Source organism: Zalophus californianus, chromosome 10 (assembly GCF_009762305.2).
Source record: "Zalophus californianus isolate mZalCal1 chromosome 10, mZalCal1.pri.v2, whole genome shotgun sequence".
NCBI lineage: Eukaryota > Metazoa > Chordata > Mammalia > Carnivora > Otariidae > Zalophus > Zalophus californianus.
In genome coordinates, this window is record NC_045604.1 from 44390042 (window position 1) to 44414246 (window position 24205).

The window sequence follows — 24205 nt, forward strand, 5'->3', positions numbered from 1 at the left end:
GGACTCAGCACTGTCAGACTCAAGATCCGAACATGGAACTATACCCCAGAATCGGTGTTACCCAGAGCTTGGAGAAAGTATAAGCACCACGTCCACCGTTTCTCAATCCACCGAAACAAAGAGAACTCCAGCAGGGACCCTCTGGCCGCCGCCCCCCCCCGTCATCAGTGCACTCACCCAAACACATTCCATGGCTTTGTCAATTTTAGTATGTCTCGGCTCAGACTTCATGCTCATAGCCAAAGCTAAGTGTTCTTCTGCCTGTTTCCACTCCTCCTTCTTGGCGTACATGAAAGCAACATTATATAACACCTAGAAAAGCACAGGCCACAACACAAAACTTGAGGCTGCTCCAGATCTAGGCACCAGGGAAGCGCTCCCCTGTCTGCTCCTGAGACGTTGCCCGCTGACATCCCTCCCTTCCTCAGCTTTCCCGGGAATATCTCAAATGTAACATCATCAATCGCGTTACCAAGTTACGCCCAGCGCACACGGCGTTAGGAAAACATCACGTGATGCAGAAATCCAACATCATGTGCGTTATTCTTTCAACAACCGAATAGGTCAGGAGGGGACAAAAACTCTTGTGTTGGCTGCCACCAAGCCTCGGCTGAAAGACCAGACAGGTGCAGGGTGGGGGGAGAGAAGGTTCCAGATGCCTCAGCCTGCACCAGCAGCCGCAGCAGAACCTTGCCTGGAGCATGGTTACAGGTAATGAGACCATGGTATAGTTCCAGGGGCAGGAGGAAACTCTGCGGGCCAAGGTGCAGTGAGGCTAGAAAGGGACTCGGCACAAACCCAGGGCAGCACTTCCCCGGGGACAAGCGAGAACAGCACATTCGTCAAGAATCACGATTTCCCAGGTCTCGAGTTGGGTGGTAGGTTCATGAGCGTCTGCTTTATCATTATGCCTTACAACTTATTCAGAGAATCAAATAATCTTTTGGATGCATCGGCAAGATAAAACACACACACACACACACACAAATGACTTGACTAAGTGAAGTAAAAAGATTCTCAAGCAAAGATGGGAAGGCAATGGCGACCGGAAGAAGATCAGGATGACAGCTAACAAAAAGGGTTGACTTTCCTTCTTTCTCACGACAGTGCAGGGGCCCCAGCACCCTGTGTGGAGAATGAGCTGAATAGCCTGGAGCTGCTGCAAGCTTTTCTCAGATGTAAGTTATAGGAGTCACAGCCTGATGCCCGGGGTGTGTGGGGCTGCTTCTCCAGAACCTCAGAGAAGAGATACAGTTGGTCAGCTGAGGCCTAGTAGGGAAGGGGGTTGTTGGCTTTCTCTCCCTGGTGGAGGCTGTGCACCGCAGGGGTGAAGGGCCTGGGGATCCCTGGGCTCTGTCTAATAGGTGGCCTCAGCTTCACTGTAAAATGGTGGCAGGAACCGTTGCCTGCTTCCAGATTGTTCTAAGAAATAAATGAAATAATTCATATCAAGCACCAAGTTGGGGTTTGCTTGGCACAGGGCGGGTATTCAACACGTATTTACTACTACCATGACTGTTACTTGCCATACTGTGTTGGGGCTTGCTGGGCGGCGGAGCAAAGAAGGGCTTTCATCCCCCAAGGGCCGCCTGCATGGTTTCAGGGAAGACTTTTGCAGAAGAAAGCCATCTGGGGACACTTTGTGTTTATAATCGAAAGGCTAAAACTATGAAGGACGGTGTGCTCCTGGAAATCGGTGCTGCCTGTTGGAGGTGGTGTCACTGTCGTTCTCATTGTCTTCCTCATCCACATCCTCACCGAGGCCGCCCACTGGCCACCTATTATGGGCCACTTTATCTGCATGGTCTCTAACCCCCACCCCCTACCAGGTAAGCTGAGGCTTCACTTCTGTGCTTCCATGGTGTTTCCATTGCAATTGCCTTGTCCTGACCTCCCCACCTCACATTACCCGTAACCATGAGCTTCTGGGTGCTGACACCTTGTCTTGTGGACCCCTGGACCTCTGCTGCCTGACATCATAAAATACATGGAGTTATTAACGAGTGTGTATGAGGTAAGTACTCAGTCCTTCTACAGATGATGAGGAGTCTGAGGCTCAGAAATGACATATAACTCACCTACGATCACACAACAGCTAAGTGTTTGGCTGGGATTTGATACCTGTCTGCCTGATTCTAAAGTCTCTGCTGTTGTGACAGCCAGCTTCCAAGATGGCCCCCAGTGATTCTCACTCCTTGGCCCTCACGCCCCTGTTCCCTCCCACATCCAATGGAGCTGACATGGATAGCCAATAAGATGTTATGGAAATGAGGGGCTGTGGCATTTGAGGCTAAGTTATAAAACACCTTGGTCCTCTGTATTACTTTTTCTTGGATCATTAGGTTCTCTGGGGAGGCCAGCTGCCATGTCCTGACAAGACTCAGACAGTATTATGGAGAGCTTCATGTGGCAAAGAATGGAGGCCTCCGGCCAACAAGTAACACTACCTTGCCAGACCCATAAATCAGCTTAGAAGTAGACTCCCCAGCCCCAGTCAAGCTTTCAGATGATGGCAGCCCAGGCTGACATCTTGAGTACAAGCCCTTGAGAGCCTATGAGCCAGAACCCCCCAGCTAAGCCACTTTTGGATTCCTGACCCCAGAATATGTGAGATAATAAATGGTATTATTTTAAGCCACTGCATTTTAGAGTAATTTGGTATTCGACAATGGATAACCGATACACTTCTTCTCTATTATAATAGTCTGCCACCTACATCCACAATTTGGTTCAGGGCCCCAGCCAGATAAAAAGAATAGTTTATCAAGGCAAGTACAGACGCGTGGCAGGACTGTGGTTCCATGGAGTGAGTGGCTGATGCTGGGTGATGGCACAGGAGCAAGCCCAGAAGCAGAGGTCTAGATTCCCTTCCCAGGCTGTTTCTGAGCCTTTTGCGTACATGCTTGGTCGGCCCGGCCCAGCCCTGGCCACGTGCGCCGGAAGGAAGGAGAACTCAGGTCCTTAAACATTCCTATTGGGTTCTCTCCTCCCTTTTCTTAAGACCTTTTCCCACAACAGGCTTTTGTGACTCCATGACTGGAAAAGCCTAAGACTCTTCAAAAAGGATGGTGTGATTTCTCAGAAGCCAGGGTTGTACCCTGGGGGGAAGAGAGGGGTGGCGTTATACGTAGGAAAATGACTGAGGGTCTCATGGGGCCCTTAGGGCCTTAGACCGTGAAAACCCCAGCTTCACCTGCAGAGAGGCCCAGAAAGCCAGTATTTCCCGTCCCCGAGTCAGTTCAACTCCAACCACAGGGGAAAATTTCTCCCATGGGATTGTGCTTGGGTGCCAATGTTTTATGATCCTTTTTCTAGAGCTACTTGGTCCCCATAACCCTTTAGTCTGTGTAAGTGGTTCTCGCTGTGGGGGTGGGGGTGACTGGCAATGTCTAGAGATATTATAGGTTGTCATGTGGCTGGGGGGGTTGCTACGGGCATCTGGGGTGCACAGAACAGTCCCCTATAACAAAAAGTTATCTAGTCCAGCATATCAGTAGTGGCATGGTCGAGAAACCTCTCTCTAGAAGCTGGCCAAATGTCAACCAGTCCCCTGAAATTCCCAAAGCCTCATTTCCCGGGACAGTGAGAAGTGAAGCAAGTTGCTAGCCCGCTGCAGGGCTGGATGGGGGCACTTGTCCCCAGGGGCCTGGGCAGCTGTGGACTCTATTATTAGCCCTGAGCAACCCTGGGAACGCTTGACTTTCTCCTGCCTGAGAAACTAAAGCAAGGGGACCTTTTTATCAGCAATTCTTCTAAATAAAGATCCATGATATTTGCAGGGCTTTTCGTTTTTCAAGCTAGTGGTGTATATTTGGAGCTTAGGACGGGGGATGGGGAGTGTTGGTTGGAAAAAGCCCACAAGCCTGTGAAGTCAGCGCCAGTCATGTTTCTCCCTTTTGGTAATAGAGAAAGTCAGTTATCCTTCTATGGAAACCTTCCCTAAATGTGTGCTTTGAGCTGTTCTTTGAACTAGGGAGGACAGAATGGTGCCAAATTACCCTCACTCTTTCTTTGGGTATCAACCAAGCACACGAAGTGAATAGCAAAGAGCGTGGTCTGTAACTCAGGAATGGAGCAGGGTTACGGCGGGTCTGGCATGGATGGTGAACCCATGATTTTGGATTTGTTAGTATAATGCTGAGCAAATAGCTTGTCAACCGGAACTATGCAAGTCATTATGAATACTTTCACAGGCCAGCACAGTCGGGTCCAGCCTCCCTTCAGAGAGCCCAACAAGCTCATTTCCAAGCGGTCCTTTGAACCCTGAAATAAATAAAATGCATGCCCCCAGGAACTGCAGACTCTGGAATGAGCCTGTAGTTATTGATCTGAGTCTTTTCTTAAGGGGAACTCTGAGTCCTGAGGCACAGGAGCCCTTTCCAAGCTCCCAGAGATGTCAGCAGATCGCTGTGCATCCGAAAGGTCAGCTGTCCCCTCAGCCTCCGTGCGTTCCTGCCCCGGCTGGGCCCTTCCTCCTTACCTCACAGGCAAACAGCTTGAACTGTAGTCCCAGGATCTTGTAGTCTATCAGCTGGTTCCCTCGAAGCTGAGTCAAGGCCTCTTTAAGGTCTTTAATAGCTGCATCGTATCTGCGGGACAGAGGGCGATGAGACCACAGGCCAGGGCAGAGAGGTGCAAATGCGGGATAGAATGTGCTTCCCTTCCCCGACCTGTCTTACTGAGACAAGAAGCCTTCCGATCCCTTTTGGCCTGCTCTGGCTCTTTGCCAAGGCTGAGCCCCAGTACTCTATTGTACTCCGTGTGAGCGGCACCCGGGGCGGGGGGCGTGCAACCCAGCGCCCCTGGGGTTCCTCCCCCCAGACTCAGGCCACCACGGGTACTTTCTGTGGACAGCCTCGAACTCCTACCTTTCTGACTTCACTTCCCAGTAGAGCTCTCGTCCTCTCCTGAGAGCTCCCAGCTGAGCCAGCACCTGCTGCCCCCAAGGCCCTGTGGAGCGATTTGGAGCACTGCTCACTCCTTGCTCCCCACCGTCAGGCCAGGCTAGCCTGACCCAGCTCCGGGGAACCCTTCCAGAGCCGAAGACAGCACCCTCCTTCCCGGAGCTTTCTCCTTCGGCTTCTTCTTCTTCTTTTAAAGATTTTATTTATTTATTTGAGAGAGAAAGAATGAGAGACAAAGAACATGAGAGGGAGGAGGGTCAGAAGGAGAAGCAGACTCCCTGCTGAGCAGGGAGCCCAATGTGGGACTTGATCCCGGGACTCCAGGATCATGACCTGAGCCGAAGGCAGTTGCTTAACCGACTGAACCACCCAGGCGCCCCTGCTTCGGCTTCTTTTGAGTCCAACTCTGCTCTTGGTTTCATGGTCTTCTTCGCCTCCTCCCCCGCCCTCCCCCTCCACACACTTTGCAAAACAGAAGAAAGAAACCACCAATTAAGCCAGATGGCATCTCTAACACTGCTCCTGGCACTGCCCTTTTGCTTTGTTGGATTGGCATTGTGCCGGCTGGGGCAAGGTGTACAGGGCTGCTGTCACTGGCTTCGTGACACACATGGGGCTGGGATGTGGGCAGGACCTGGGCCAGGTCTCCTGGGCCCGCCCTTGACCTCCACAGAGGCCCTGGTGGGAGAGAGCTGCTGCTGGACTGCAGGGGGTGGGACACTCGAAAATCAAGCTGCCCCCACCTCCTCAGCTCCCTGGCGTGGCAGGAACAAATTTCGCTGTCTGGCCGTGGTTCCACCTGGGCCACAGAAATGAAGGTGCCGAGGCCACTGGCTGACCTAGAGCTGCCACGTGCAGCTTCTCTTGGAGGCAAGCCTGGAATTTGGACACGGGCTGGCGGTGCACGCCTGCACCCCAGGACAGGGGACCGAGAGAAGGGGACCAGATCCACCAGCTCTGCTCTTCACCGGGAGACCCTGGCAAAGTACTTTCCCGGCCTCAGGTTCCATGTCAATAACAGGAGCGTATCATGTACGAGGAGCATATCGCGTTTGAGGAGCCCATAATAGGAGGCAGTCGCTAGTATGTGGTCCCAGATCTAATTTCTGGAGTCAAAACCCCTGGACCTGAGTCCTAGCTCTGCCACGTCCGATCTGGTGACAGAGAGAAAGTTACTGAATTTGTCTGTGTCTGTTTCCTCATCTTTACAACTAGAGAGTAAATGGTAGCACATGCCTCCTGGGGCTGTAAGAACTAAGTGAGATGAAGCGTCCAGGTGCTCAGGACTGTGCTTGGCACACACAGTAATTTACTATTATTTTTATTATTTTAGCTCTAAAATTCTGGCGACTAAATTCATACACCAATCATTTATTATGTGCATAACACCCTACAGTGAATTAGGTATTATCTAGAGATAAAACCCCACGGTCGTCGTCGCAGCTGGAAGCGCGATCTCAACGGGCTGACCAGCAGGGTGGGCTGGCCTGACCATCCTGAGAACGCGTGCCCAGGGCGGCTGGGGCAGAAGCTAGCTATTCTGTCACCGTTGCTGTGAAGTCAGTTGCTTTAGCAGTGATGGAAGAAGACAGGCTGGATCTGAAACAGGAGAGTGGCTTTCTCTAACCACATCCTTGTTGTTAAGACAGATGATTGTAAAACCTGTTAAGAACATGTGGGCCGCTCCTTAAGGAGCAAGAAACACGTCAAGTCATTTACCTGTGCTTACAGACACTGCCGAGAATGGGGAGAGAGTAGGCATCACCGTTCCTCCTTTCTAAGCTGGGAGATTGGGTGACTTGACTCCGATTCACAGAGCCCAGAAGGAGGGGCAGACGGAAACGCAGGTGTCCCGTTCCTCGGGCAGATGCGATTTCCACTGTGTTCCACCGCCTGCCCGGGAGGTAGCCGAAGGTCCTCAGAGGCCAGGCTCGGAGCACAGTCAGCATTCACCCTCACATGTCAGCATTCGCCCTCACATGTGGCCTCCTCCCTGGCCAGCTGGCTGAGCAGGTGAATTTTAGCTACGAAGTAACACTGCCTGTATCTACCTGGTAATGAGCCAGCCTAACAAAATCCTCAGAATTTTCCCCTCCATCAGGTTCTAAAGATCTGGACCCCCTGGGAGGGAGAGAGAAAGAGTTGAGGAATTATTCAAAGTGCTCACTTTGTGTTAAGAAACGGGTGGGGGGGCCCCCTGCTAAATGTCTGATTTAAAGCATTGCCCTGACCGCCTTCTGCCCCCTCCCTTGTTTACCTGGAGCTGCACCCCCGGGGCATCGGCTTTGACACACAGCTCTGCTCCCCATTGTACAGGCTCTGAATAAGCTCAGTGTGAGATTCCCAAGTCGCATTCAGCCGGGCGGCGTGCGGGTGGGCTGTGCAGCGGCAGCCCCCGCCACCCTCCAGCCCTTCTCCGAAAGTTCTCTATGGTGCCATTTGGAGCCCACAGCCTCCCCTAGGAGGCCGGGATGCTGGCAGCTTCCTGCGGGTTCTGCTGGGCAGGGGTGGGAGTGCTTTCTTCACATACCACGCCCCCCACCCCCGTGACACTTGCCCCCACACACCCCCTGGACCCCCTGGCTGCCCTGGGCCCAGAGACCCCATTCCTCCAGGTAAGGGCTCTGAGCCCCAGAGGGTGTATAATCCCCATCTCTGCAGTACTCCCTGTAGAGGTTTCTCAGTAATCACTGCTGTCGATTGTTCCTGCCCCACCAGTGCCCCCGCAGTCCAGAATCCTGCTGCTCACGAGCCTGTGTCCAGGACACTGGAAAGTTCTGGCAAGCTGAAGGAAGTCAAAATGTCAGACCCCTCCAAGACGGGCCTGGGGCTCAGGCCCTTTGCTGTTGCAAAGACAGCAGAGAGAGGATTTGCCGTGTTGCCTCCGGGGGCCAGGTCCGTCTAGAGGGTTTGCCGTTCCTCTCCTGGCCCTAAGACTCCTGAGGCCCAGAATCGGAACGGCCACCACGTAGAGCTCCCTTCCCCTTTCAAAGGACAAGGCTGGGTCACACAGGTGAGAGTCCGTCTTAGTCAGCACTGAGGCCCCACCTGCCTTCTCAGAAATGCACCAGAACTTTGTCCTGTGGAACTTCACAATGATGGGAGCGCCGCACAACAACACGTGAAGGGGGGAGCTGAGAGGAAAAGCACGCAGCACATCGTCACTCTAAACAAGCCCCACTGCGATCCGGAGGGATCCCTAGCCCCCTCATTAAGAAGTAATCTTCCTGCGTCCCCAACGGCACTTATTTCAAAATAATCTCTCCTAGCACTTGCCCCTTTCTGCCTTGCACAATAGTTCCTAGCATTTGTGACCTGTTTCCCCCTTTTAATTTGTAAGTTCCTTCAAGTAGAGGGTGTATTTTGCTTGCTTTTGTTTAATTTGTTTAATTAATTCAATAAGCACTTATTAACTACTAGATTAGACACAGAAATATAAGAGTGAATAACTAAAGATTTCTTCTCTGAAGAAACAGAGTAGTCAAGGAGACAAATACATAAGCCAACACCTGTCACAGAGTAGATGTATTATTTTAAAAGGCACAGAAGACAGTGGTCGCCGCCCTAGGGCAAATGCATGGAGGATGAGTGAGCGGGTAGTCAGCTGCTGGACCACATAGGAACAGCCCAGGGAACTCTATCCTATAGTCCTGGGATCCACTGGAAGTTCTTAAGTGGATCACATTTTTTTTTGGTTTTTTTTTAAAGAAGCTCACTCTGGAATAAGATAAGACTGGGGACTGGAAAAACAGTTTGGAAGTGATTTCAATAGTGCTGGTGAAAAGGAGGGTCTAGACCAGGGCAGGGCTGGTGGAGAAAAATGGGTGGATTTAAGAATATGAGAGGTCAACTTGACAAGGTTTGGGAAAAGAGACATTCTGGGTTGATACCAGGGAGAGATTTAGCAGCTGGCTGGCTACAGGTGGGGGTCAATGCTATGGGAGAGGGTGAGATCCCTCAGGGCTCATGTATGGATTTTCAGTGGACACTGAACCCCCTGAAATTGTACGTAGAAGGGTGTATGTGCTTGTGTGTGCTCCTTCTGGAAAGACTGCCCATACATTTTGCCATTAAACAACCACGGCTGGGGCCCGTGGGTGGCTCAGTCCGTGAAGTGTCTGACTCCTCTCTTGATTTTGGCTCAGGTCATGATCTCAGGGTCCTGGGACTGAGCCCCGAGTGGAGCTCTGCACTCAGTGGGGAGTCGGCTTGAGATCCTCTCTCTCCCTCTGCCCCTCCCCGTGCTCTTGCACACATGCTCACTCTCTCTCAAACAAAATAAGTCTGAAAAAAACCCCCAAAAACCCAACCACTGCTGTTGTGACTAAAGGGGAAAAGAAAGAGCAGAGCCTTGGCAGGTGGGGACACAAATGCGTATGGATGAGCAAGAGACAAATAGGCAGTTCAGAGTCGAGAATTGTGCCTCATTTATATTATTCCCTCAATAGACAGTTGCTGAGTTGAAGATGAGCTTTGGTAGATTTTTCTCTCAGATTTAACTATTATCAACCACAATCCAGTTGAATCCTAGGTCTCATTCCTAGATCATTCTAAGATCTGTCTGCTTCGTTCAAAATCTGAGCCTTTCAGGTTCTGGGACTTGTGGGCCTTTTTCTGTAGAAATGTCTTCTGGGAGCCTTCCCTCTTCGTCAGTTGTTTCCCCCCATCACAGGCTGTTAGAGCTAACTAAAGGATGGCCTTAGAGCTTGTCTTTTGAGATTTAAGATCAGCTGGAGGTTTGGTGCTCAGGCCTCCCTGCATATTCCATCCATCTGGAGAATGTAACGATGAGGGAAGGGGGAAGGAGAAGGAGAATAATGTTAAGAAGGGAGAGAGAGGCAGGACGCCACCAAAAGGTAAATGCTTGTATATAGCTTCCCGCGATCCCTGGCTTTCTCTCCCTAGATGGCCTCTGTGTCTGTGGGTTTTCTCTGGGAAGACTTCATTCCTGCCCTTCCTCATTCAGGTGATTGCATCTACATCCTGCAAGTCCTCTGAGCTTCTTGTGGTTGTCCCTAGCAACAGCTGAGCTCAGCAGCTTTCCAGGCTGTTTCTGACTAGACCCTGGGATCCAAGCCTCTCAAGACTGCACAGGATGAGAGTCTTGTCCCTCCCCAGTGCCCGGATGCTCTCTGCCATCTCCCCTCTGCTCCATCAACGCCCCGCTGCTCATGCTCTCTCATTCTCTCTCTCTCTCTCTCTCTCTCTCTCACACACACACACACACACAACACCACCCACACCATGCCCCCACCACCATTTTCACTGTTTGAAAGTTTTTCTTTAGGCTGAGCCAAATTCTCCTTCCCTAGAACTTGTGCCCACTAATGGAACCATTTCTACAAAGGGAAGTTTGCCATCCCCTAAGACATTTTAAATCAATGCTTAGCATATTTTTCCTTTGTTATTTGTATGTCTCTTTTGGGGGTATTGGGGGGGGTGGGCGAGGAGTGGGAATTGAGATTTACTTTCATTTTCTATTTCTTTGTTTTTTTTACTAATGATTTCATGTTGACTGTAAACACACCAGAAAATACAGATCAGCTGATGGAGGACAATTGAAATCCCTATAACATCACCACCCAGAAAGAACTACTGGCAACGTTTTGGCCTGTGGCCTTCCAGACCAGTCTGTGAAACAGAAATGGGATTGTGTTATACACACTGTTTTGAAATCTGTGTTTTAAATTTAACATCTACTATGAACTTTTTTCCGTATTAATATATATGCCACTTATTTATCTGGATTGGTATATCCTCATACATAGAATGTTAATAGGTTGTAGTTTTCATTCTGGTGGCTAAATTATATTTTACCGAATGGATTAAAGCAGACTTTTGAAAACACATCCTGTAGGAATGAAGGACGGTCTTGATGTGGTTTCCTGCTAATCCTCATAGTGTGATAGCTCACTCTTTCCAGCAGAAGACCCTCACGGGTGTTCCCTTGAAGGCCAAAATGTTGACAACTGGCACTGTCCAAGCTATGACCCATCAGGGATGCTGGGGAGGCCCCACACCAGCTGAAGGGAAGGCCTGTGGTGGTTCCGTAGGCTCTCTGTGTGCTATGACCCCACTAATTTCTAACTGGGTGGCAGGTCTGCCTTCCCTCTCTCCTTCCCTGGGGAGGGCTTCTGCCTCGTGCTGACTTATTGCATAACCCCCCCCCGCCCCGCCCCCCGCCCAGAGAAGGTCAGTCACACTTCCCAACAGAAGCTGGAAAGATACTTCACAAACACCAAGCCTAGCAGCAGCAAGACCCCGTTCCGGGCTTCTCTCCAAACTTCCCCAGCTTGCGCAACGCTGGATCGCTTACTTCTCCATGTGGTAATAGAGCATCCCTCTTTGGAAGTAGGCCACCGCCAAGTGCTTGTCTCGGTTAATGCTTTTCGTGAAGGCCTGTGGAGAGAAGGGTCCAGACGTGGTCCAGGAGCCAGGCAGTGAGGAAGGCGAGATAAGCCCAGAGGGAGAGGCAAAAAGGGGCACGAGAAGGATGGGTGTCTTGAAGGTGACAAGAGACTCAGAGGTCAGGCACCTCTGTAAGAGGGAGGGGTTAGTACCTGCCTTTCAAGATTACTGACCGGATTAAAATCATGAAAGTAACGACACAGGAAAACAATTAAAATGCTATATACAGTATTATATTGATTTAGTAAATGAATATCATGCAATTAGAATAATAACCAGAACGCATATAAAATGCCGGCAGTAAGGCCCGATGCAGGGAACCAAAGAAAGGCTCAGTGACTGAGAGCCAGAAGTAGAGGAACGTGAGGACAAATCTCTCACAGCTCGAGGGAGGCGACGGCAAAGCTGTGCCCAGACTGGCTGCCGTGCTTGGCCCATCTCTCCCGCCCGACAGTGTGCACTCTGTGTCCAGCAGCCCCCGGAATCTGGGGTGCTATTCCCTCCGCCTCTGGGGGGAGGTGGGGACTGCGGTCCTCCTCCCGCCAGACGTGAGGCCCTCGCCTGCTCCCGTCTGCCCACCCTGGGGCCCGACATGGACCACCTGCTTGGACCGTATTCCAAGTGGCTTCTCTCTTCTGTCTTTGCTCACTGGCTGGTCACGGCCACGGCCAGGATGCTGGGGAGTCAGTCATCTGTCCACACCCCCTTGCAGAGACTGGCAGTCAAGAGGGGGGAATAAGAACTGACATCTACACAGCGGTGTGAACTGACACAGCATCTACTAGTTGGTGCCTCACCTCACCCTCATGATGTTTGTCCCCCTCAGGAAACTGAGGGCCAAAAGTCTTCGTGACTTGCCAGAGACCCAGGTCCAGAGACAGACAGAGCTGGGATCTGATCTTCGATCTTCTGCTCCCAAACTCCAAACCCTGTCCGGCTTACCCTCACCCATCCAAAAAGTGATCACGGAGAGGGCTCAGCCCCATACTAGGGACTATGAGAGAGAGAAAATATTTGAAAGAGATGCCGAGACACCCCACAGTGTGCCCTTGACAGACATCATTAATCAATCACGGTATGACTTCCTTGTGCCAGCCGCAGAATCCTAAAAAAAAGTGCCCTGCCTAATTGATCCGCATTGTCCCATGAGAGGAAACCTATTTTTCTTAAAGTGCCTCCTCTTGATCGCTAGGGCAGGCAGAGCTCACGCATAGGAAATTTCCCTGAAAGACCCAAAAGGGGCTTTCTAATAGGTGTGCAGCAGTGAGATGGAGATCCTGTAGCCAGCAGGAGTTCATAGAAGAAAGCATAATGAGGGGAGTCTTCATAAAGGTGCTAAAGAATGATTCCAGAATGATTTGAATTGAATAGATGGAGAAGAAAAGAGCACATGGTTCCCAGACAGTGCCCCCAGAACCACCTGGGGAGCTTGTAAAAAACCGAGGGCTGCTCAGGCCCCTCCCCAAGCCGATTCAATCAGGATCCCTGGGGGTGGGGCCTGGGCAACTTTTGTTCTTTGAAAGCTCCTGAGAGGTTTCTAAAGCGCAGCCTGGGTGGAGACCCACTAATGACAAAGGCATAGAGGAGGAGGCTCCGGGGAGAGGCACCGCCACTCACCTTCTCTGCCTCAGGCATGTTTTCCAGGATTGTCTGCATGCAGCCGATGTTGAAGCAAATCCTGGAGTGGGGGTCCTGGACCGCAGTGAAGGCATCCAGGGCTCCCTTCCAGTCCTTCTTGTCGGCTGCCAGCACCCCTTCATTCCAGAGGCTGATGGCCTCGGCCAGGGACATGGTCAGGCGCACGCTTGGGGGCCGGGAGGCTGCCAGGACCCAGGGGGAGGGCGAACAGGTGTCTCCCTCGGCAGGGCTGTGCCCAGCTGGGCCTGCACTTTCCAAGCCTGATGCTCAGAGTGGGGTCCAACCTCCCTTAAGACAACTTCTCAGTGTTGCAAAGGCTCAGGAAATGTCCCCACCTTTTGGCAACTGACGCACAACCCTACCGTGTGAGAGAAAAGGAAAGAGACAAAGAGGGCGGGTGGCTGGGGGGCGGAGTGTGGGGGGAGGAAGTACATCAGATGCTGCCTGAGATGGGTCACTTCCCCAAAACGCTTCTGCTCTGTCACCCAGCTGTCCTCTGACATCAACCCCCCCCACCCCCTCACCTCCGCTTTGGGGCAGCTTTTGGTCAGGTCTCTGCCCCCAGGCTCAGGGCAACCTTGGCAGGTGGATGCGCCTTCTTGGGCCTCCATTTCCACGCACTCATTAAGTGAGGGTGTTGGAGGAGAGGCTAGTTCTTTCCAGTCTTACATGAATTCCCTGCTCACTTTCTCATTACCTCATAGACTATCTGGATAGAGGTTTTTTTTTTTGTTTGTTTGTTTTTTTTAATCTGGAGGTAAAATGAGCAATTAACACATTGCTGATACAGGATGGTCTTGGGTGTCCATCTGGAACTGAGATAACTTTTATGAACACTTAGGCAGCTCAGAGGCGACCAATGTCCTGCAAATGTCAAAATTAGGAGGCAGATATGATGCCATAGGGCTTGTAGGCCCGAGGATGTGAGAATCCAGAAGGCTCGCGTGTGTCTACACAGATCATCCATCCCCTGTGTTTGGAAGCCCTTCCCACCTTGCTTCTTTGCCTGGCAAACCCCTCCACATCCGTAAGGCCCAGGGAAATGTCCCCGCCTCTCTGAAACCTAGCACCACGCTCCAGCCACTAAGGAGACTTTTTCCCTCCTTTGGGCCACCTCTTCCCTACCACTTGGGTTGTATTTGTGGCAATTTATTTCTTCATCTGCTCAACTCTTAAGATCCCCTGAGAGCCGGGCCCACGTCTTCTCATTCTAGGATCCCCAGAACCAATACTCAATAAAGGGTGAAGGGCTGTCCCAAAAAGAATTTAGAAATCATTGGCAAATGACCCACAGGTGACAGTGATGCTAGAAAGCGATACTGTGACTCCATCCAGTGAATGAATAATCAAAACTTGATTAGCATGCTGACTATTCCTAGGAAAACCAAGTGGTTTTGGAGCTAAGCTAGATTTTTATTTAAACTGCTGCTGTTGTTCCTTATTTTTTTATTTTATCGTCCTAACTGGCCACACAGAACTGTCCTTGAGCTGACCCCCATGGCTTTTCTAGCCTTATTTTCCAGACTGTCCCTCCACAAAGCCCTGCAAACTCTGTTCCCTGTTCCCCTCCCTCTACGTCTGCATTTCCTGCCTCTTTGCTTTGGCCCAAGCTGCTTCCTCCCCCTGGGCTGCCTTTTTCATGTCTGCACCTTCGAACCCACCTTGCACAGTGCATGCTCCAAGATCACCCCCCTTCAGAAGCCACCGGGAAATCGGGCTCACCTGAAAGCCCCCAAACTGTGATCTCGCCTTCTTCTCCCATGGGGCACTTGGTCACTCTCCCCCAAAGTAGAGTTCTGTGTGTGCAGGTGCATCTTAGCCCCTCAAACAGACCGTACACTTCCGGGGGAAGGTCCTGGGACTGCCCCAACCTTGTAGACCCAGGACGCCAGCCATGCTGTCATACTCAGCTCTGTCCTCTTCTCCTCCACCCTCTGGTTGCCAAGCCACTGTCACTCCTCACCCGCCTCATTCCCTCTTTCCATTCTGCATCCTGCAGCCAGACTGGGGTTTTAAAACACAAGTTGGATCACGCGCCTGTTTTGAAACCTTCAAGTGCCTTCGGGTTGCTCTTAGAAGACAAAGCAGACTCCGTCTCATGCTGCAGACAGGACTCCGCAGGCTGCCGCATGCCCTTTCTGTGCCATTTTTCCTCCTCCCATCCTCTCCCCCAGCCCCATTTCCTTCCTGGGTTCTCCAATGAGCCAGGCCCGTTCCCTCTGCCTGGAATGATCTTCCCCCAACTCTCTGCCTGCTGGTTCTTATTCATCTTTCACTTCCTCTGAATGGCCTTTCTTGACCATGACCTCGCTATGATCACCCTACGATGTCTCACAGCCATCGGTTCTCTCTGGTCATGGTGTGGTTTTGTCTTTGTTTCTTTGTTTTTTAAGTAAGCTCTACACCCAATGTGGGGTCTGAGCTCACGACCCTGAGATCAAGAGTCGCATGTTCTACCGACTGAGCCAGACAGGTGCCACGGGTCGTGGTGTTTGTCCCAATTTGTAACTGCATATCATCTGTGAGATCGTTTCTGTGGCCCAATCTGGAGACAATCATTACTATCATCTTTAATTACAACAGTTATTGATACTGTTAGTGGATGGCCTGCCTTTTCAGCTGCTCTTCATTCCCCTTCTTCCTTTTGGTAGAACCCCACTTTTGTTCAAGTCTCTGCTCTCCTGAAGCCATGTGCTTCAGGGAAGGTAAGCCCCCAACACTGTCCCAGGGAGTGGTTTAGACACAAGCCTGAGATACAGTTCTGGTTAATAAGACATTAGGGGAAGTCTATGAAGGGTTTCTGGGAAAGATTTTTTTCTCCTCTCACTAAGAATAATAATAATAATAATAAAAAGTCACATGGGAAGAACCAGTTGTTGTTTCTCGCCTAGACAGTACTGTGAAGATGTGCCTAGAACAGTGGCAGCTTTCTTGTGACCATGAGGAAAGCCAGCTGAGATTGTACAAGCCAGAATCTTGAGGAAAAGGAGATGGAGAACTAAAACAAAACAAAACAAACCCTGGATCTTCAATGATGTTGGTGAGCTCCTTCTTGTTCAGTGAGGTAATTAATATATTTGTTGTTCAAGTCACTTGAAGGGGGTTTTCTGTTATAGTTTTAAACATTCTAACAGAGGGGCACCTGGCTGACAGCCAGGAAGTGGGCAGGGAGACCTCATGTATTATGTATAAACTTCGCCTGGATTTCACAGAGAGCATACAGAATACCCAGCATGGATCCCATTGTCCAGAAATGCTAGTTGAAAGCCTCAGTGTGAAAAGTCTTCCTTCTCCAAGAACACATCATAAGATAGTCCTGTCTAATCTACCATCATATTAGTTTTCTATTGCTGCATAACAAATTTAGTGGCTTGAAATAACACACATTTACTCTCTCACAGTTTTCATGGGTGTAGAGTGTGGGCATGACTTAGCTGGGTCCTCTGCTCAGGGCCTCACAAAGCTGAGATCAGGGTGTAGGCCAGGCTGCATTCTTATCTGAAGGCTTGACTGGGGAAGGATGTTCTTCCAAACTCCTTCATGTTATTGGCAGGACTGCAGCTGTAGAACACATGATCCTTGCTTCCTCAAGGCAGAAATGGAGAGAGGGTGTCTGCTTCATTGAATCTCTGACCACTAGATTCTCTTTTAAAGGACCTGTCTGATTAGGTGAGGCCCAACTGAATGCAATTGGCTTTTTCAATCCAGTGTCTTCTCCCCATAGAACCCATCCAGCAAATGTGATCTAGCCACAAAGCCAGAGAGATGTGGTTTGTATTTTCCTTGGACAGGCTTAATACTCCAGGGCCTTTCCCTCTAGGAAGGGATAATTCATTTTGTGTTTCCTCAGCGTATTACCCCCAACCATGCAGATTCCAAGTCAGTGGGTATCCAAGGGAAAATTCCACTCTAAACAAGACAGTTACTAATATAGAAGAAGTAGAAATGGACCATGTCATAATACAAACAATGGGGATGTACAGAAGAGTTAGAAATGTACCTTGCATTTAGCAGAGTAGAATTTTTAAAGATTCTCTTGCTTTCCCTGTAGTGTCCCTAACAACTAAAACAGCGTCTGGACATATGATAAATATTTGCTGAATGAATGAGTGAGTAAAGAGTAGACACTTATTAGGTTGTGTTCCTCCCCCTGCTTCTCTAGGAACTGCCCCATCTAATCCATAGCAGGAGAGTAGGCCCTGTGGCCACATTTGAACAACATGATTTCTGGCTGGTTGGATTGTAGTGGGTGTCTGACAAACCGGACCAGTTAGGTTCCATCTCCTGTGGATTGGAATTTAAGACTGAGAGATAGCAGGCTCTTCTCTTTGGGGAGCTGGACACAGACATGTGGACTTAATAGCTGTGGGTCTATGATATTCTGCTATGAGGTCCAGGAAAGCAGAGGAAACCAGTCTGCATAGAAAAAGAATGAAGCAGATGCCCAGTGAGAATCAGAGACAACAGACAGAGACAGTGAAACCCAGTGACTTTCCAGCCACTGATTCCAGGATTTCCTGAGCCCCCCTCAAATTCCTGCCTTTAGCCCCTAGGAGACATTGATAGGCCCTTATAATAAATGTCAGTGTTGGCTTAGGTTTGCTCTAGTTAGTTTTGTTGTATGTCAAAAAAAGAGAGACTGGGCAAATAAAAAACAAAAAATAGATGTGCACACATGGCCCAAGACTCTAAAACAATCAATTGTAATGAGAGATGGGAGATGTTCAGAAACAAACATAACCACATAGTAATCAGGGATCCCAGTGATAAGAGAAATGGAGAGGCACTGAGACTCTGCTGGGGAACTCTCTCAGAGGCTAGACATGCACAAGTGATGGAGGACATGGCTCTTGGCCAAAGACAAGTCTAAATGCTGTGCAAAGAGCAGAGGAAGCTGAAACCCAGAGTGAGCTGAGGCTGCAAAAAATACTAGGGACAACACAAAGAGCTCCTTGGTGTCTGAGGAAGAGCAGGGAGGGTCACTGCTTGGTGCAGATGGCATCACGTTAACAGATATCAAAGAGAAAAAGAACTCCTCAGCTTCTACTTCGTTCCTGAGTTACACAGAGAATGAAGACCCAGACAAAGGACAGTGAGAAAGCTGATAGCTGCTTTAAATAAATTCCAGTTATCAATTTCAGATTCACTAAATCCCAGGAACCAAAAGATTTTGCAAATATGATCCCTAAAACCTTGTCACCAACTGAAACATGGCAAAGACCAGGATAGATGCTAGAAAGCTAGGATGGATGGGTAAGTGTGGTTCTAGATTTCCAAAAGGTGTGAATTCTAAAAACAACATCAAAGATTTACCAGCTGATCCTTGGAAAGAATTCTAAAATATAGATTATTAAACAGAGGCACTTAAAAACAAAAAGGGAGCTGGGACCTTTAGGAACTAGCCTGAGCTTATAAAGAAAGTCAGGTGAAAGCAAACTCTCCCTTTTTTGAGAAGACTTTCCTAATTAGTGGAAAAGTGCCATAGACAAATATCAGAAATATATTTGGCCAAGGTATTTCTAAGACAAAACAATTTACATGATTTATTTGGCTAAATATTATGCCCATAGAGCCTTCTTGAATTATCAATGACAACTTGTTTCTTTAACCTTTTAGTAAAAAACTTCCATCAGATTTGCAAATGACTCAAACCTTGGAGAGAGAGAGTTAACATGTAAAATAACAGAATCCAGATTAAAATATTGCCTGACTTACACTGATTTACACAAGTTGAAATTTGATAGGAATAAATGTAAAGATTTACTCCAGAGTTTAAGAACGCAACTGTCCAGGAGTGCTTGGGTAGCTCAGTCGGTTAGGTGACCAACTCTTGATTCCAGCTCAGGTCATGATCTCAGGGTGGTGGGATTGAGTCCCATGTTCAGCAGGGAATCTGCTTGAGATTCTTTACCTCTCACTCTGCCCCATCCCCCGTGTGCGCTCTCTCAAATAAATACATAAATCTTTAAAAAAGAAAGAACTCAACTGTCCAAAGATGGGTAGAAGACCACACTTAAGAACAATGTCTTGGAAAAAACCTAAGCATTTGGGTTGACTTTAAACTCAATATGAGTCAACAGAATCATGTGGTTGCCAAATGAAATTGTAGGCTGCATTAACAGAAGTGCAACCAACTCTGTGTCAGATGGTTCTTGACTCAACGACTCACACAGAGACCTGAGTAATCTCTCTGTTGACCATTGTGGGAGATTGGCACCAACTTTCTAATTCAGAACGTATTTGCACACATCCTCTTCTATCTTCCATTGTCTGTCATCCAGGTCTCCCATCCTGACCTGGCTGGTGTGCACATCTCTTTCCTCAGAACTCTTCACTGAGATGAGAAGATACTGGAAGGTCCTTATTTCACTCCTTTTTCTCATCTGGTCACAGCTCATCTGCCAAAGCAGACATAGCTCATGCATTCTTCAGAAAAGGACACAGCCCCTTTTCTTGGGGGCTCAGATTCTTTTCTGGGCTTCGGGGTAGTCAGCAACATGGACTCCGTGAGCAGATAATAAGTCTAAAGAGCCGTTCTTAATGATAGGCTTCTTCCACTTCCTTCTTATCTCTAGGGTTGGCCTACCTTATCCAGGACTTTCACCTGCTTGACCGTGCACACCCACGCATGTGAGCACTGGGGTGCAGAGTTGAACACATACCATTGATGGCTCACAAGATGATTTTAGGCAGTATGTAGATGAACATTTCTATCATAACTGTTGTATTATTTTAATTCATTTAATTTTTTTGGATAAATAATACATTCACATAGTTCAAAATTAACAAATGTGGTGGGAGCGGCTGGGTGGCTCAGTCAGTTAAGTGTCCAACTCTTCTCTTGATTTCAGCTCAGGTCATTATCTCAGGGACGTGCAATCAAGCCTCGTGTCGGGCTCCGTGCTCAGCTCAGAGTCTGCTTGTCCCTCTCCCTTCTGCTCCTCTCTCTCTCAAATAAATAAACAAAATATTTTTTAAGAATTAATAAACGTGGACAATTTTCTTCCCATCATGGCCAAACTCTTCCCACCCAATAAGAACCATTTGCATTAGTGTGTTGGCATTCTTCTCTCAGAAGAGATTTTGGGCATATGCAAATGTAGACCTCCTCCCCTTTTAGGCACACACCATTTGGTATACAATTCTGCACCTTGCTCTTTCTCTTAACACGAGTTCCTTCTCTGGGCATAGAGAGCTTCCTCCTTCTTTGTTTATGGCTATATAGTTTTTCTTCACATAACCAGTTTTCTGTTGAGGGACAGGTTGTTTCCAATTATATGCCATCATAACAATGTCACAATGGATGTCCTTTCACAACATACTCATAAGATAAACTTATAGAAGTGGAATAGGTGGGAGTGTTTTTTATTTTCATGTGTATTCGCAAAAATGTATAGCAGCATACCAAACACAATTTCAGTTACTGTATTTTATAATGAGGCTAAACATTCTTAAGTGAATTAATGGAAGAAAAATACTAAGTAAATGACAGCATAGATGAATTGAAAATATCACTAAAATTTGATGGGATGCCTGGGTGGCTCAGTTGGTTAAGCGACTGCCTTCGGCTCAGGTCATGATCCTGGAGTCCCGGGATCGAGTCCCACATCGGGCTCCCTGCTCGGCGGGGAGTCTGCTTCTCCCTCTGACCCTCTTCCCTCTCATGCTCTCTATCTCTCATTCTCTCTCTCTCAAATAAATGAATAAAATCTTTAAAAAAAAAAAGAAAATATCACTAAAATTTGAAAGTGATATATATGTAGAGCCAGAGTTTGAGAAACGCTGATCTAGTATGGAACTTTCATCTTCCCTGCTCGAAGCTCCTAAAATCTCCATTTTATGCAGGGTTTGAAGGTGGAGAAAATGTGCAGAAGAAGGGAGAGCTTTGGAGTCCAGAAACCTGGGTTTGAATGTTGACTTTCCTCCAGCTGGCTGTGGGTCTTATAGCCTCTTGCAACCTCATAGTTCCCATGTGGGAAAGTAGGAGTAATAATATAGTCATGTGCTTGGAACATAGAACCTACTTGTAGCATGGTGTTTATTATAATTCAGCTATTTGGAATGAATTGGGGGAAGTCAGAATCTTGGTTCTGCCTGGCACCTCTCCCTTTCAACACTCCTCCTCTAGACCAAAATATATATATATATATAATGGCAGCCAGGAGTCCCAGGCTTAGAAGGTCCCCATGCTTGGTTTCATTCCCTGCTGCCACCATTTTGAAATTCTTAGTAATTCTGAACAAGAGGCCACATTTTCATTTTGCAGAGGACTCTGCAAATTCTGTAACCAGTCCTGTATATAATGTCAGGTATGCATGGTCTCCTCCCTCGTACTGCTACCCAACAGACCCTATTACTCCTGAAAGCCCACTCCTTGGGTACCACCTATGAGGCTAATTGGGCCACCTGCGCTGTGGTCTGGGGCCCTTCTGCTTACCCATTCTGTCATAGTCCTACATCTATCACAGACATAGCATCACTCTAAGGGAGAGCCTTTGGGAGCCTTGTTCCAGGTTCTCCCTGGTTTTCCAGGGGGCCTTAACTAGTTAGAGTCAGGATTTGGAGGTGGCTCAGTGACTTCTGTTCCCACGCATGCCCCTGAGTTCTGTGGAAGCACTTAAGGCCCTCTCTTATCCTATGTTTTAACCAAGAAAACATTGTGGGGTCAGAAATCCTGGATTCAAATCCTGGGTCTGTCATGTCCGACCTCAGCAAACTTTCATAAATCCCTCCAGTTCTCAAGAGCCTCTGCTTCTTCCTCTGCAAAATGGTTATAAGAACAGTGCCTAACTTGCTCGTTTGTCCGGAGACTGAAATGGAATGTCATATGAAAGCGCCAAGCAGCGGCTAATATGCAGTGGGTTCTTTTGGATTTCCAAATTTATGAGAAAAGAATGAAGAGTCTTTGTTTGCTTCGTGGGGTGCTGATCCTCTGTTCTGGCATTCCCACCCTCCTACTCCAGGAGGACTGGAGCCAAACTCTCACAGCACGCTGGGCTCCACCTCCTCAGCCGGACCCTTGGATACTCAATTCCACTTCTGTCCCAGCTCTGAGCAAGTTTCTCTCAGCTTCTGATTTGCCTACTCCCGGCTCTGTAGCCGTTTACCCCTCAGAATTCCTAGCACGTAAAAACTCTGCAGAATGGTTTATTACACTGAGATGCAATTAAAGCCATAACATGCATGACCCTCTGTCCAGGGTTATTGCTATGGAAGTTCCCTTTGACACAAAACACTGGACTTCCTGCGTTAGAATTTATTGCGATTTTCCATGAAATAGAGTTCTTCATACTTCCTTCTCTCCCTCTTTGGATTGTCCGCTTACAAGCTATAAGTGAGGCATCTATTCCTTATGGCCAAGGGTCTTCCAGACCTTCTCTTGCCCCCTCCTTCCATCCCTATCCATTGGAGCATAGAATCCTGGAAGGAAGATGGGGAAATAAGGTGTTCTGAAGGCTGGAGTAGTGGTTCCCAGCAGGGCAAGGAAGCGTATTAAGAAGTTACTGCAATGTTTCAGGCAAGAAATAATAATATTGAGGCAGCTGCCGGAAGACAGGAAGGGTGTGAAGCAATGCCAAAGGCGATGTGGTCTTGCACGGGGAGATAAGGGAGAGGGAGGCATCAAAGATAAAGGAGCCCCTGGTGTTTCCAGCCGGAGAGGCTGCGAGGCTGCCGCACGGAAGTGGAGGAAATGGGGTGGCAATCTCCTGCACTCCCACGGCTTTATACAAATCACTCTCAAATGATGCTTCTGATCGTATTGTCTCTCCAGAGCCTAAGGCTGAGATGGGCTGATAATGGCCTTAAGAAAACCAAGACTGAACTTTAGGGAATTCCTAGTTAAGGCAGGTGGAGCTGAGGAAGGTTGGTAAGAAAGTGTTCAGAGAGGGGCAACTGGGTGGCTCAGTCTAAGCATCTGCCTTCGGCTCAGGTCATGATCCCAGAGTCCTGGGATCGAGCCCCACATCAGGCTCTCTGCTTGGCGGGGAGCCTGCTTCTCCCTCTCCCTCTGTTTCTCCTCCTGCTTGTGCTTTGTCTCTCTGACAAATAAATAAATAAAATCTTCAAAAAAAAAAAAAGTGTTCAGAGAGAAGAGAGGAGCAAGGGTGATGCCGACACACACGTCAGAAGATGGAACTCTTCAAGGAGGGAGGTGAGCAGCGTGGGATGCTGCTGAGGGGTGACGGAGGCTGGAGGCCAAGGTTGGGGTGTCAGCAGAGCTGGGCAGTGCATGGGGAGGCAGAAGTCAGGTCATGAGGAGCTGAGGAGACAGTGGGAGGTGAGGGAATAAAGGGGGAGGCACTCTGAAAAGGAAGAAGGGGAGCCCCACCTGTAGTGGGTGTGATGTTCCCAGCCGGTGGGAATGGCACAGGGGGAAGGGAGAGTGTCCTTGGACTGCAGCCCTCACCCCTTCGCCTCTATGTCTTCCTTCTGGTCTTGAACCCCATGCAGGCTCAGTAGTCTTTCTGAAACCTTGGTCAGTCTGTAGCAACACCTTTCTACTGATGAAATGCTTTTCTTCTCCTTTCTGCATAAACTCTAGCAGCCTTCTTCCTGAGCAAAACTGAGCAGCTAAATGAGGCTACCCCTCTACTCATTTTCACCAAGTTCACCAAATAAGCCAAAGAAATGGCTGGGTCCCCGAGAAGGGGTCGGCATCAGGTAGCAGGGACTCAGGTCTTCTCAAGGGTTGCCAAGGGTTGAGATCTGAGGCAAATGGTTTCCAGACATTTTCCACATGCACTTCCCCTCCTGTGGACACAAAGTTTAGATGGCAGACATGTCTCAAAGGATGCGGAAGGAAGGGAAGTAATGATGACCGCAAACCAGTAAAAGGCCTCCCCCAGTAAGTGTACGTAAGTGAGGAGTACAGGGGGTCCGCCCAGGTTTCCACTTTATCTTAGAGAAGGTTAGGGACCAGAGGACTGAAACCAATGACGCACTGGGAGTATAGAGTTCTCAGACTGTCCTCAAAAAGGAGCAGGATGGCCCAGCCCCTCCTCTTACAACCTCCCTGGCCCCGCAGCCCAGTGTTATTGCCTATTTGCCATTGTGGCTCTCCAAAGATGAGCTCAAGTCCATACTTGCAAGCTTTACCCTGAGGACCATTATGTATCCAATTGCTGTAGTTGCAGAGGCTGGGGATCCTTGAGGGGATAGGAGGAGGGCAGACCACTAACTATAACAACATCCGTTCCTCTCTGCGGAGCTTACTGTGTACCAAGAAAGCTTTAAATACTTGATGTGCCTCATTT

The 24205-nt window shown here is 48.9% G+C and overlaps 1 protein-coding gene across 2 annotated transcripts in view; it reads right to left on the reverse strand.

Annotated features, from left to right (window-relative positions):
* The window catches only part of NCF2 (neutrophil cytosolic factor 2), a 31165-nt gene extending 17857 nt beyond the window's left edge, over nt 1-13308 (reverse strand). The window contains exons 1-4 of one of the 2 annotated variants that reach the window (XM_027610325.2): nt 12930-13308; nt 11221-11303; nt 4481-4589; nt 178-312 (exon numbers count right to left, since the gene is read on the reverse strand). In XM_027610325.2, coding sequence (XP_027466126.1) covers nt 178-312; nt 4481-4589; nt 11221-11303; nt 12930-13103 — 501 coding nt within the window. In that variant the 5' untranslated portion in view covers nt 13104-13308. Of the gene's footprint in view, nt 1-177; nt 313-4480; nt 4590-4868; nt 5092-6623; nt 6682-11220; nt 11304-12929 lie in introns of those variants that run through there. The other variant, XM_027610324.2, reaches the window with a different exon arrangement.
* Between the last annotated feature and the right edge of the window lie 10897 nt (nt 13309-24205).